Source organism: Mobula birostris, chromosome 6, assembly GCF_030028105.1.
Source record: "Mobula birostris isolate sMobBir1 chromosome 6, sMobBir1.hap1, whole genome shotgun sequence".
In the NCBI taxonomy this organism is placed as follows: domain Eukaryota; kingdom Metazoa; phylum Chordata; class Chondrichthyes; order Myliobatiformes; family Myliobatidae; genus Mobula; species Mobula birostris.
Genome location: NC_092375.1, coordinates 170,657,549 through 170,673,081, shown reverse-complemented (window position 1 = coordinate 170,673,081; position 15,533 = coordinate 170,657,549). Strand labels below are relative to the sequence as shown.

The 15,533-nt window shown below is 36.7% G+C and overlaps 1 protein-coding gene across 2 annotated transcripts in view; it reads left to right on the top strand.

The window, feature by feature from the left end:
* LOC140199578 (cytoplasmic dynein 1 intermediate chain 2-like) overlaps positions 1-15,533 on the top strand; it is a 95,803-nt gene that overhangs the window by 78,007 nt on the left and 2,263 nt on the right. For both annotated transcript variants that reach the window (XM_072261882.1, XM_072261881.1), the window contains exons 9-15: positions 1,129-1,254; positions 2,742-2,888; positions 4,582-4,695; positions 7,602-7,735; positions 10,950-11,094; positions 12,846-12,986; positions 13,168-13,293. In XM_072261882.1, the coding sequence (XP_072117983.1) occupies positions 1,129-1,254; positions 2,742-2,888; positions 4,582-4,695; positions 7,602-7,735; positions 10,950-11,094; positions 12,846-12,986; positions 13,168-13,293 (933 nt within the window). The remainder of the gene's footprint in view (positions 1-1,128; positions 1,255-2,741; positions 2,889-4,581; positions 4,696-7,601; positions 7,736-10,949; positions 11,095-12,845; positions 12,987-13,167; positions 13,294-15,533) is intronic.

Genomic DNA, 15,533 nt, shown 5'->3' with positions numbered 1-15,533 from the left:
CTTTCATCTTCCCAAGCACTTTCTCCTTAAGAGCATCAGCATATATGGGGACGCCCCCCCCCCCCCCCCCGCCCCGGCACTCTCGAATTCCTGGTGCGCTGCATATTATAATCTCTGCTTCCTAAGGGTTGCTCTACCTTAAGCTCCCTAATCAATTTGATTCATTACACAACACCCAGTCCAAAATAATTTTTTCCCTAGTGGGCTCAACCAGATATTGCTCTAAAAAGCCATCTCGTAGGCATTCTACAAATTCCCTCTTTTGTAATCCAGCACCAACCTGATTTTCCCAACCTACCTTCATATTGAAATCCACCATGACTATCATTCATTGCTCTTTTTACATTTCTTTTCTGTCTCCCATTGTAATTTATATCCCACATCCTGCTTAGTATTTGGAGACTTATATACAACTCCCACCAGGATCTTTTTACCCTTGCAGTTTCCTACATTGGTGAGACCCAGCGTGAATTGGGGGATCTCCGTGCTTTGTTGAGCACCTCTGCTTCATCTTTAAAGAATAGAATTTCCTGGTGGCCAATTTTTAAATTCCTATTCACATTCCCGTTCCAAAATGTAGGTTCGTGATCTCCTCTTTTGCCACGATGAGGCCACTTCAGGGTGGAGGAGTAACACTGCATATTCCATCTAGGTAGCTTCCAACCTGATGGCATGAACATCGATTTCTCCTTCTGGTATTTCTTCTTTTCCCTTCCCCCTTCCCTCTTCTTCCATTCCCCACTCTTACCTCTTCTCCGCACCTGTCTATCAACTCAGCCTCATACCCTCCTTCTTCCCTTTCTCCCATAGTCCACCTTCCTCTCCTGTCAGATTCCTTCCACTCCAGTCCTTTACCTTTCCCACCCAGATGGCTTCACCTGTTAACTTCTAGCTTGTCCTCCTTCCCCTCCTCCACCTGTTTATTCTGGCACAGAGCTTCCCCCTTTCTCTCCGGTCTTGATGAAGGGTCTGGGTTTGGGTCTCAGTCAACTGTTTATTCATTTCCATAGATGCTGCCTAACCTGCTGAGTTTTGCCAGCATTTTGTGTGGATTTCCAACAGCTGCAGGATCTCGTGTTTAGCATTTATGTTAATTTTCCTTTCCTTTCTTGGTTTCACTATCAACAGTACCCAGAACTCCTTGTTGCTTCGTACAACAATAATGAGGATGCTCCCCATGAACCAGATGGTGTAGCTCTTGTATGGAACATGAAATTTAAGAAAACAACTCCAGAGTATGTCTTCCACTGCCAGGTATAGTATGTCTTGTTTGGATATGGTGTCCTTTGAAGAAAAGCTGGAATTTTGCCAAATAGCTTTTAAAGAAGATTGGACTGTTGCAAGAGATTCTTGAGTGATTGTCAATGTCATTTCATCAGTCTAGCATGGTAATTTTTAACACTTACACATCTTAGTATATCTGTGAGGAATGTTTATCAACATGTAAGATATTATATTAGACTTTAATAGCAATGAAAATAGATCAGATTGATGGACATACAGATAATATTAGACATTCTAATGTTAATGACATTATCAGAACGAAGCATGCAGATTATAGTGTCACTTTTCCATTGTTGCTTCGTGGTGAATGTAGAAAGACTACTCAATGACAGCAGTTTAGATCTTAGGCTTGCATTATAAATTTACTGGTCTTAGTCGAGAACTGCTCAATGTTGTTACCTGTTTCCAACCACCAACAGAGTATAATTGTAGCCTTAAAGATCCATTAGCTGACTAAAAATCTAAAGACTAAATGGTAATTTGATGATATTCATAAAAAGATAAAGCAAATAATGTTTTATGCATAGTATGTATTAGTATTTTCTACGGATGAATAGGTAGAAACAAAATTAAATACTTTGTTGTTCATAAAAAGACATTTTTTAAATGATTTGATTTAAAAATAGGAAGTCCAAGCGAGATGATGTTTGGCCAAAGGGCAATTACTTCAATTTTCGGTGTCAGTGTTTTAAACTTGGTAAGATTTTTAAACTGTAGAAATCTGAATTTTCCCTTGTGTTATTTTACTCACATCCCTAATTTTCTTTCTGAGGAATAGGTAAATGTTGCCTTTAAGGTATTGGGACTCTATCAATTTGGCATGATTGCTTTTTAATAGAATTCACAGGTTACACAGATAAGTTTTGCAATGTAGCCAGTAGAGTTTCCAGAATATGAATATCTATTTTACTAAAATTAGAAATATCTAATTGCAATCGAAGAATACTTTCAATTCCCAGCTGGCAAGGAATGAATATGAAAAATGAACGTTTCTTTTTTTTCCTTCCATTCTGCTATTCTCATTAAATGGCTCCTGAAAGTTGTTTATACCACAAAAAATGGATCACATTGACCAAAACATCACCTTTATGGCCTTCAGAAAAACTATAAGTTTGAAGTATATTCAGTTCTTAAAAATGGTAATATTTTTACAATCTTACATAGAAGACCCAAATGCAGGAGGTGGAATGTGGAAGATTAGTGTGGACAAGTTGAGCTGAATGGCTGATTCTATGATTCAAAGAGCAAGTTACTGGAATATGTTTTATAAAGGGAATGAATGTTGGTGGAACAAAATGTAACCTAATAAATTTTAACAAACTGTTTTTGATTATGCATTAGATGGGACATTGAATGAGTTGTAAGGAAAACAACAGGTTCTGATTATTGTATCTACCAATCACATGATGTTGAAAAATACTGTTGTTGATATCAAAACTAATTTTGCTTTTCAACAGTCATCTGTAATGTCAGCTTGTTTTGCACGATTTCATCCAAATCTGGTCGTTGGAGGAACATACTCTGGTCAGATTGTGCTATGGGATAATCGCAGTAACAAAAGGACACCAGTCCAGAGAACACCACTCTCTGCTGCTGCTCATACGGTACTGTTTAGAACATTCAAGCATTGAAACTGCTCTTTACATTCTGAAGTATTTTAAAAGTCACAGATTAAAATGTATTTTGGAAAAACTGATGAAGAAAATCTTCTGATGCTTTACTTTGTAAAATAAATCAATAATGAAATAAAGTGGTGGAACTTGGAAGTCAGGCAGCATCTGTTCAGGAAGAAATGGAGTTAACATTTCAGGTGATAATGTTTTGTTGGAAAATGAACGTAACTTAAAATGCAGCGAAGGGAATTGAAGAACAAAGTGAATGTCTCAGTGTGAAGAACAAGAGTATTCAAATGTGTTGTTGGTGTTATCTGAAAGGTGAAAGTGAAAGTTGATAAATCTTATCCAATCTACCTGGGAATGTTGTAAATAGAAGGAAATAATGAGAAAGTAAGAGAAGAAAATATTTGCTGGAATTCTCAGCTGTAGCATATGTCCGTTGTTGGAAATCTAAAATAAAACAGAACATAGGAAACACTCAGTTGGACAGGTAAAAAACTGAGAAACACATGCAAAAATGCTAAAGGAACTCGGCAAGTTAGGCAGCACCTGTGGTAGGGAATAAACAGTTGATGCTTCAGACTAAATTCATTAGGCTTTTGGAAATCTTTTTCAAAGTGGGATGGAAGCAGAGGCTTGGAATACTTATAAAGGCAGAGTTAGCTAGATTCTTGATGTGCAATAGAGTAAAAGGGTTACTATGAGTAGCCTGAAATGTGGAGTTAAGGTCACAGTCTTATCAGTCATGATCTTAATAAGTGAAGGAGCAGCTTGAGAGACTGAGTGGCTTACTGCTGCTCCTAATGCATATATACATAACTTTTGGGAACTGCAATGGATGCAGTTAAGGACCCTGTCTGCTGTGGTAGAGAGGAAACCACTTATAAAGAAAAAGATAGTCCAGAAGTAGTGGAGTGGAAAATGTCATCAGCTGATGAGACTTGATGGAACAGGGGGTATTGGGCAAACAGAACAGAAATCTTTGTAGGTAGCAAGTTAGTTGAGATAGCTCCAAGATTTTGTTGGCTTGTAATGGTTATTAATATCTAGTCCACCCTTTGAAATGAAGGTCAGTGAGTTAAAAGGAATGGAAAGTCAAATGAGTACCATGTAAAAGTGAGATTAGAGCAGAAAGCAAGCTATCATCTTGTTAAACACACGACAGCTCTTGAGGACTCAACATTGAATTCAGCAGTTTCAGATAACCTGTTTTTGTTAGAACTGGCCAGTTCAGATACCAGGCCATCAATGTGTAAATTCACTTAATTTGCCTTTCTCTGCAGAGTTATCTGAGCTGCTGAGCTTCTCCAGAATTTTATCTCTCAATATCCTTGTTCATCACCACCTAAGTACACTTGCTCCAGAATGATCAGCTATAATTAAACATCTTTCATATCTTCTTTCAGATAACCAACAATGTCTATATCACTAAGATTCTTGTGACCATTCAGAGATAAATTTCTTTGTTCTCTCCATCCCTCTTCTCTTCAGCTTAAGCATGCCTATTTTCTCACTTTTCTCAGCTCTGAAAGGTAATCAATCTGAAATGTTTTCTCCACAAATGTTGCGTGCCTTCTGTTATACTTAAGGATTTTCAGCATCAGCTTTTTTTTGAATCATTGAAAGATTTTGCACTAATCATATTTTAAAACTTATTAAACTTAATAATAATCTTCTGCAGCATCCTGTCTACTGTGTGAATGTGGTTGGTTCTCAAAATGCCCATAACCTGATTAGTGTTTCCACTGATGGGAAGATTTGTTCTTGGAGTCTGGATATGCTTTCACAACCACAGGTAATGTAAATAAATGAATCAAAAGCAGATGGTGTTAACTTTTAGTCGGTTTATTTATTTCTGTATATAATCCTTTATTACACACACTCCTAAGCATTTTTAGGATTAAGAAAAATATCTGGAAAACCACTAAAGCTAAGAAGGCTGAAATGGTTCACCAAAGTTAATTTTGTATATAGTAATTAATATTAAAACAGTAATGTGTGTATTTTTCTGCCAATTTGTTTTGGTTATAAAAAAAAGAGACAGGTCTCTTCCTGAGGCACACATCTGTTATTTGACAGCTTTTGCTGATGGAAGGGTTGCGATCATAAATTCTCAGGGTGAGATCTATAGATGTGATGCTGTGTTCTGTTTGCTTCTGATAAAATGCACTGGAACACTAATTTATTGTGCCTTTATGCTGAGAAAATATTTCCCTTTGTGCTAATTTGTAGAACTAGGGGGCACTGTTGTTTCAGAATAACAAATTACCCATTTGAAATGGAGATTAAGAGACGAATTCATACTTCTGGTCATGATACTTTGGAATTGTGTACTAGACAACTGTGGAGGTAGTTATTAAAAATATTTAAGGAGGAGAGTGATTTTTGAACTACAAGGGAATCAAGGAATATGGGAAGAGAGTGGGAAAATAATATTAAGGCAAAGATTGGATCAGCCATGATCTTATTAAATGGTGTGGCAAGCTGAAAGGATTTGTGTTACTTTTGCTTTTTTTTTCTTGTTTATGCTGCTTTCAGTTATTCAATACTAAATGAAAATTGTTCCTTTTTAGCAGATGACTGAAATTTAAATTCAAGATCAATTTTCCAATGTCCTAAGTGGCTTCAGAGAACTGCAATTTTCATTAGTATTTAGGTGATAGTTTATTGTGGAAATTGTAGACCATTGGACTCAGTGTACATTATGCTGATTACAAGGCAAACCACTTAACCCACTTTTCAGCTTCTAAATCTGTAGACATTCTATCGGCAAGTCACCCTACTTTTTCCTCTGGAATTTTGCAATCTACATTCCTGCGTCATCACATCTATTGCTGAAACTGTCTTGGCATTATATCAATAATTTCAGTTCTGTTAGATGACTTCCATAAATTCAAGCTTACTTAAAACTGCAGTTCATACCCTAATCAGAATCAGGTTTATTATCACCGGCACGTGACATGAAATTTGTTAACTTAGCAGCAGCAGTTCAATGCAATACATAATCTAGCAGAAAAAAATAATAATAATTTTTTTAAAATAATAAATAAATCAATTACAGTATACGTATATTGAATAGACTTTTTAAAACGTGCAAAAACAGAAATACCGTATATTCAAAAAAAGTGAGGTAGTGTCCAAAGCTTCAATGCCCATTTAGGAATTGGATGGCAGAGGGGAAGAAGCTGTTCCTGAATCACTGAGTGTGTGCCTTCAGGCTTCTGTACCTCCTACCTGATGGCAACAGTGAGAAAAGGGCATGCAATGGGTGTTGGAGATCATTAATAATGGACACTGTCTTTCTGAGACACCGCTTCCTGAAGGTGTCCTCTGTACTTTGTAGGCTAGTGCCCAAGATGGAGCTGACTAGATTTACAAACTTCTGCAGCTTCTTTCAGTCCTGTGCAGTACACCCTCCATACCAGATAGTGATGCAGCCTGTCAGAATGCTGTCCATAGTGCAACTATATAAGTTTTTGAGTGTATTTGTTGACATGCCAATTCTCTTCAAACTCCTAATAAAGTATAGCCACTGTCTTGCCTTTTTTTATTACTACATCTATAACTTGCATTAGATTCTAGTCATTCATCAACCATATATGTACTTGCTGATTGGTGTTGGATCCTGAACTGATCTTACCATCATTTCTAAATTTTCATCTTTCAAACTCTTCCTAACCATCAACCAATACCTCCGTCACCCTATGATATCCTAATCTCTGAATTTCCATACATAACTGGTATTACTATTGGGCAGTATTGCAGGCTTTGCCAGCAAACAACTTATTCTATAAATGAAAACATTTTCTAACCCTTTCTGATTGATTGACGTGAGGAATGAAATGTTTCCCTCTATGTTTGAGTTTAACTAGCTTACAAGAACCTTCTGTTTTGTTTGACACTTTTCAAAGAGACAGATATCAACATTTGTATGTATTGCTCACTCTATATAGTCCAGTAAAATCAAGAATGATCAAATGGGGTTGGACCCTTTTTGCTTTCCGAAGGCTACGGGAGGGTGAGGATGGGCATATCAGAAGACCAGTGATGTGGGCCTGGGAGGTGGACTGATGGAGATCATGCAATCCTGGATGCTGGTTCCTCCTGGAGTTGGTTAATTACTCAAAATGTGATCCTGGCACAATCAGTCATGATGGAATGGCAGAGTAGATTCAATGGACAGAATGACTTAATTCTGCTCCTATGTCTTGCGGTCTGATAGAATGCATTGAAATAGCTAGTATGGTCACGTATTCTAATAATGAAACAACTTGGTATTGGCTCCAAAGAAAGTTATGATCCAGTTTACCTAACTTATATAAATATAAATTCTCTTTTGTGATTAATCAACTCCATATTGTCCCTTGTAACAAAATTCATGAGAAGTACAAAGACGACATTTGAAAACGTTGGACAGAAATGTGAATGAAATAGTTGAGAATCAGGAATCGCATAATTGAATCAGATTATGTCTGTAAGGGAACACTAAGCTTTGGTACCTCTGGATTTTATATATACTTAAGTTGTGCTTCTTTCCTCTCACTTTTCTGATTCCTCACCACCTCCCCCACCTCCCCCACACATTTTGTCTCAACAGCTTGGAATTCAGTAAAAAAAAAACTTTTATTTCATTTGAATTCATGATTCTGGAACAATATATGAATCAAAATGTTGAATCTACAAACTCTTGTGTTTTTGCAGGATAGCATGGAATTGATGCATAAGCAGTCAAAGGCGGTAGCTGCTACTTGTATGTCCTTCCCATTGGGTGACGTCAACAATTTTGTAGTTGGTAGTGAGGAAGGCTCTATATACACTGCATGCCGTCATGGAAGGTAAGGTGCAAAATGGTATTTAAAAAAAACTTTAAATATTTCTCATATTTCCTCACAATGGCTATTTGGCTGACTCCCAGAGCATCCCCATCAGTCTCACATCCACAGCCCTTTCCTGTAGTCTGTTCTCTCTGATGTCTGTCATCTCTGTTTCTCCTGCCATCTGTCTTTACTAGGAGCAATCAGCAATAGCTGTTTAATCTGTCTGTGTTTGGAATGTGGGAGGATGCCAGAGCAAAGGGGTAAACCCAAGGCACACAAAATGTGTATATTCCACACAGACGGTACTTCAGTTCAGAATTGAGCTGGGTCACTGGTGTCGTGACAGCAATACTAATGCCTGTGCCAATATGTTGCCTTTATTTTTCCATACTATTTCATAATAAAATGGTGTGCAGATTAGGGTTGACCTCATTATGATGTAAAATAAGTTTCAGACAGACATACTACAAATACCAGATATTGTACCAAAATTTTGATTTTTAAAATTTGAATCATAAAATTATATGAACAAAAACTGTCATTAAATAATTGTTTAATTTTTAATTTCCTCAATGCTTCCCCACCCTCCTCTTTCCAAATAATTTTCTACAAATCTCTGCGTTGATTGTATTGCCTAAATTTGCTGGTATGTTCATTCAATACAGGAATAACAGCACTTCACAAAGGGCACCATTTGTGGTTACACACTTTGGAACATTACAGGGTCAAGAAAATTTCTATATAAATGCTGTTATGATTTGATAGTCATTACAAAAGCACAACTGCAGAATGAGGAGGTTTGGGACCTGAATATTCAAGGATGCATGACAGTGAGGAAGCATAGGAAGCTAGGAAAAGGTGGAGGCGTGTCTTTGTTAATTAATGATCTTAGTGCAAAAGAAAGATGAAACTTAGTTCAGGAAACCAACATAGTGTATATACGTAGTTGAGTTGAAATGAGAAATACAGACAAGAGGTCACTTGTGCAAGTAGTTTGGGGTTCCCAGACTCTGGAACAGGCAAGAAGTGATGGGAGCTTGTGGAAAGAATACAGTGATAATCGTGGGAGATCATAATCAACACGAGGTTCGGAAAAGTTAGATATGCAAAAATAGCATAGATGACAAATTAATTGAATATTCTCAGGTTAGTTGAGACCAAAGAGCATGTTATATGAGACTCGGTATTGTCAATGAGATCCAATTAAAAGGCGATCTTGTATAGGTTGCAATGGCTATAAAGCGTTGAAGTTTACTTTGCGGGATTAGCCAAAAATTATTAAATGAAAGCAGAGCTAGCTAAAATGTGATGATAGCTTCTTTAATGAACCTTTCCTTCCTAACCCACAATCTGATTTGCTATTGAAATTGATGAAGTCTTGGATCCTGCATATGTAGTCTGAGCTGAAAGATGTACTAAATCTGTCAGTGAGTCTGGCAGATTTACAAATATACAAAAATTCTCAATTTCTTTCTTTTGCATCTTTGAGTAAGGATTGCAAAATCTTTGCTTTCCATGACAAGACTAACAAGTACATTATTTAGTTGATAATCTTTTTAAATACAAGAGCAACACAAGTTGTTTACCATTACACTGGCTATATTATTACATTAATTTAATAGTACTGTATTTACTTTTTACAACTTTTATGGATCAGAGACCTTAAGTCCACAAATGTGATCAATTCATTAATTATCTCCCTCCTTTTATCTTGATTCTTTTCTTAATCACTGCTGTCATACCCATGTTAATTTCCCTGGTAAATAATTATAATTATGCATATTTTATCATATCACTGCTATAGCGAAGTCACCTTGTCTCTTTAGTAGCCATGTCATTTGTTTTCAGAATACATTTTTTTATATTCAATAATATAATTTTGTTCTATCAGCTTTTCTGTTATTTTTACTTGTTTCTAACCTCGCTGCACTTCCTAATGCTACTGTGTCCATAGCTATGTACTTGGGTCTATTGCTCTTCCTTTAAAATTATTCTGCCTGTACCTGGATAAGGAAGGATGTTATTTGTAATTTTAATAATAGTGATTTCAGACAGATATGACTTGACAGGTCCTCTAGGAGAAAGATCCCTCTGGACTCAAATGTCCGCTGCCTTGCACTCTACCCACTCATAGGGAAGGCTTTGGAGTAAACCCGAATGAAAACTCCTGAGCTGGAGTCCCTCAGGCAGTCCTACATTGAGCTCAATGCTGGCTGGCAACTCCTGTGACGCTGCTGGTATCAAACTGTATTGGTCTCTGCTGTTCTTTTGGATTCATCAGCTGCATGGAGAGGGAGATCTTGCTGCATGGTCAGCAGCTTGATTCCATATCATAGTGGCTTGTGTATTGACTGATCGCAGACGGCTAGTGCACAACATCCATAGTTGACCAGACCAACGGAGGTTTCTCTATACAGTGATCTTTTAAACAACAAAATTAATTAGTTGGATTACACATCATTGCAAGAGCCTGCTCAGTACAATCATAGCACTTTACAGTGCAGAAAGAGGCCAGCTATTCACCCTTTACAACAGCTATCCAATTCATTTCCAGTCCTAGAATTTTTCCACCCTTGTCTTGCAGATTTCAAGTCTTTCAGGTTTATATCCAGTTTTTCTTATAATTCATTTGGAATCATTTTCAATCATTTTTTTCTAGTTTAATTTCTTAATGGCTCCCAGGATAACCATATTCACAAACTGTAAATTTATATTCTCTGGTTGACTAAGGAATGTTTTACTCTACTTAATACAGAAAGCCATTTATAATTTTGTATATGTAGATGTATCTATACATGCCTTCTGATGTAATGAGAAAGATGCAATTGTTTTCCGACTTCCCTGCGTGAGGGAGCTTCCATTTCAGTGGATCATCGCAGTAATGACCTCTGTATCTGCACATATTGACATTTTTCTTCAAAGTGGGTGTCAATTATACCAACTATTTCAACCGAGGTCTTGCCAGATTTGTAAAAGCACGTTTTCTGTTTTTCATATTAATCTGTCGTATTTACACGAAGTATCATATCCTATTTTATTGACTTGTTCCTCTGCTGCTTGAGATTCGTAAAAATACATCCTGAGTCAGTTCCTGTAGCAACCTTGAAATAGTTCCATTTTTCACATGTTCCCTCACACTTCTCCCATATTCAAAACCTCATGTCCTTGTGAAGTGTGCTCATATGATTTGGTGTCAGTTTGATTTACATAATTGACTTTCTACTTTTTGCAGCAAAGCTGGAATTAGTGAGATTTTTGATGGTCATCAAGGACCAATCACAGGTATTCATTATCACACTGCTGCTGGTCCAGCTGACTTCTCTCATCTTTTTGTAACCTCTTCCTTTGATTGGACAGTCAAATTATGGACAACCAAGGTAGGTGTCTATTGCTGTTCATATTACTAAATTGAATGAGAACCTGGCTAATGAGAATCTTGGGCTCAGTTCATTAAAAATATTTGCCTTTGGTTTGGGCTAGTACTTTATCCAGGTTGGTTTAACACATGGTGCAATCATGGATTAGAGTGTAGAATTGTTATTTTTCTTGTAATCTAACTTTCCTATGTTTGCTTATAGTTTTTAATATAATCATCTGTATGTGTATAGTTGTGCAGTGAATTTTCATTAATTGTAGCATAGCTGACTATGTACTTTTTTAGAAGTTTCTCTGCACCCTGTGTCACACCACTGAATCTATTTCATTGGTTATTTATCACTGGAGTTTCTTGTTATCTCCCTAGTCTGGACTAGTTTTCAGCATAAGGTGACCACAACCATTTTGTATTTTCTCTTTCACTTCTTTCTCCCTTACAGTAGAGTAAATTGATTACCATAGAGCACCAACAAAGCTTTTGGCCCATATAATCTTCACCAGCCTGGTCTTTATCTACCTGCACCCAGACCATAAACCATCATATGCTTGTCATCCAATACTTCTGTTAGCAGCTCTTTCCACACTTGCGCTACCCTCTGAGTGAAAATGTTCTTCCTCAAATTCCCCTTAAATATTTTTCCATTGAGCCTAAGCCTAATTTCTGGGTCTAGGCTCACCCAACCCAAGGGGGTGGGGTCCCTGCAAGCATTCGCCCTATCTATAACCCCTATTGATTTTGTATACCTCTATAAGATCTCCCCACATTCTCTTGCACTCCAGTGAATAAAGTCCTTACCTATTCAATGTTTCCCTATAACTTAGGTCCTCAAGTACCAGGAACATCCCTGTAAACTTTCACTGCATTCTTTCAAGCTTATTGATATCTTTCCTGCAAGTAGGTGATCAGAACTGCACACAGCACTCCAAATTTGGGCTCACCAACATCTTATGCAACTTCAACATAACATCCCAACTTCCCTACCCAATGTCCTGATTTATGAAGACAATGTGCCAAACAACTATCTGTGATGCCACTTTCAAGGAGCTATGGATTTGTATTGCCATATCCCTACAATCCATTTTGTAAGTCTAACAGTGGTTTGTCCTCCCAAAGTGCAACACCTCACACTTGTTTGCATTAAAATCCATCTGCCATTTACCAACTGGTCCAAGATTAGATTAAATGTGACCTATTTTGACCTCACAAAACCCTTTGACTCCATCAGTCAAGAGGGGGTGTGGAATATGATTTTAAATGTGATTGTTCTCTGATATAATTGCCACAAAACTTGGTTCCATTTTACAGCTGCAGCAGAATGACAATATGGGCCATAATCTTAATCACTGTGAAGCAGTGTCAAGCACGCCCTATAGTTTTCTTAATCGTTCCCCTTATATTGATGCAGTTAGTCTACAAATTTCTGCTGGTATCAACCTTGAAGATGTTTTCCATGTAGGCTTGAAGTGCCTTTTTCATCTCAAGAAGGGAATAATGTGACTCTAGCATGGGCTGAAGTTAGATTTTAATTTTGTGTCCAGGAAGGCTTTGGTTGTACAATAATATTCTATGGTTATATTTTATATGCACTATTTCACATTAACATCAGGTGGTGCGAGGAACACAAGCTAAAACAGTATAAATTGCATGTAGGTAGACAAAAGTTTGCAGTGTACCTTTATTTTGAACTTTTTTTTTTGTTTTTAAGATAACAATATAATTTTGTTTCTAAAACTGATGCCAAAACTTTTTCAGAATAACAAACCTCTGTACTCCTTTGAAGACAATGCCGATTATGTTTATGATGTTATGTGGTCTCCCACCCATCCTGCCATGTTTGCATGTGTTGATGGAATGGGAAGACTTGATTTATGGAATCTAAATAATGATACAGAGGTGAGTAAAATCTATTAGTTCATACCACCAAAACTGTTTTTAGACTTGTATGAATGTAATTTTAGATATAGTACTGCAAAGACTAAACAAAATCAGCGTGAAAATTTCAACATACTTTTCCTGGTACGTTTTGTGAAACCTTATTATATTTCCAGCATACATTTCTAATCTACTTCTCCAGGTACCAACAGCAAGTATAACAGTGGACAAAAATCCTGCACTGAACCGAGTGAAATGGACTCAAACTGGAAGGGAAATTGCTGTGGGTAACTCAGAAGGGCAAATACTAATTTATGATGTAGGAGAGGTGAGTAGCTCATTCTTGCTATTAGATTGTATATATAACACATCAATGCAGAATAGGTTGGATTTGGTCGGTAAAGGTAGACACATTACATACGTGAGATTCTGCAAAAAGAGTAGGTGGGAAATTGTTATTAATGATATTATCAACTGCTTTTGCACCTTGAACTCTCTTCATTCTGGGGTGAGAAACTAAATCATCTGTTTATAAAAGGCAGTCCTTTATTTTGAGAGACTGTGACCATTGATTTTTCAGTTAAATGAAAAATTATCTTTAATGCTTCTTAAGAATTTTGCACAATTCAACAAAGTTACATCTCATTCTTTTAAATTTGAGAATATTAGTGCTAACTAATAGAACAAACCTATCATAGCAGAAATCAAGCAAATCTTTACTGCACTATCTCTTACAAGTATGTCCTTCCTCAGGTAGGGTATCAAGACTTGTACATTATATTTTGGATGCAGCCTCACTAGGTTCCTTGATAACTGGAGTAAAATTTGTCTACTATTGTACTCAATCCTCATGCAGTAAAAGCTGTTATAGTTGGGCTGCCTTCCTAACTGTTGCTCTCCATGTTAACTTGTGATTTCTATACAGTTACTCTTAGGTTATTCTTACTCTTTCAAATTCTCTTCATTTAAAGAAGTTCTTTTCCTCCTGGTATTGCAGCTGCCCATTCATTTATTCTGTTTATATCTTCCTGAAGCCTCTTTCTACCCTTCTGTCTGCCTCACTGCAACATGCTTCCAATACAAAGAAGATCCTTTAGTTCCTACTCATTTTTTCTGTCCATTAATAAAACCCTCATTCAATGTCAGGACATCACTCATCATACCAAGGCTGTACATCTGTTCAGTAATCTCAAAAACTTCTTTTGCAAGTCCAAATACATCACATCATCTGTATTGCTTCATTTTCTAGTTACTTCAATTAAAAAAAATTGAACAATTTGTAAGACATTTTCTTTTAATAAATCCATGGTGATTCTGCCCAGTACTATTATTTGTTTATATAATTCCCTGTGTTCTCTCACCCTTCTTTATTTAACAATGAGTTTACATTTGCTACCTTACAATCTGTGCAAAAAACTTGGTCATCGATGGAATTTTGAAAAAATGACAACCTTATGCATCCATTGTTTCCTTACCTGCCACCTTCTTCAAAGTCCACAATGCAGGTTATCATGACATGGGGATTTATTATTACTCAATCTCATTGATTTCTTTGATTTCCATTCCCACAAAACTGATAGATCTATTATTTCTGAGAGGCTTTTTGTGAAGATATACATGTTTGGCTAATTTCTCTACTGATTACTCCAATATAATTTCTTTAGTCTACATGAAATATTAATGTTAGCAAATCTTTTCATTTTTACATATTCACAGACTTTTTTGTTTCTCACTAGACTACCCTTGTTTTCTGCTTGGTCTTTTGGTGAATTCTGAAATGCTCCTAGTCCTCACACTTCCTTCTTTTTTTGGCAGCAGAGTAAGCTGTCCTTTTTAATTCAATACCACCTTTGAATTTAGGTAGTTACAGTTGGAGCATGATCCATGTTGCAATCTGGCAGTATGACCTCCTTCATTCTCTTAAAATTACTAATTTTTATCTCTTCAGAACCATTTCTTCCCCTCCCCCAACTTTCTCATTCCCCACTAATCAATTTAAAGTTTTATTGAAAACTTGGAGCTATTTAATTCAAATGCAGTCCTTCCTGATGGAACAGACTGCTCATCAGTGGAATTGCCAATATCTTATGAATTGAAATCCATTTCTTTTACACATATTAAATTCTCACATCATCATTAATCTGTATCAATTTCAACCCCTTACTGCTCATGTCCTTTCAGTAAAAGTCCTTTGCTATTCATGCTATTGGTTCCCCACAATCATTACAGCTGGATTATACTTCAATTGTCCAGCCTAAAGACACTCCTAACCCTGACACAAGACATTTGCACTTACCACTGGAGAGAACAGTATCTGTTCTCTCAGAAGTGCAGCATTATCATTATTCCTTTTTAGTCTTTCAACTTGAATTACGCCCTGTACAAATGATTTGTTTAAATTGGCTCATAAGTTTACTAAGACAGGCTATATTTGGGATCCCTTTACCTGCCTCATTTTTAATTACACTTTCTGTCTCTCTTGGAAGACCAGTTCCATTGTACTTAATCTAACAAGAATGACTGCCTCCTGAGCAAAGAACTGATACACATTACCCTTGGCTGTCTTAA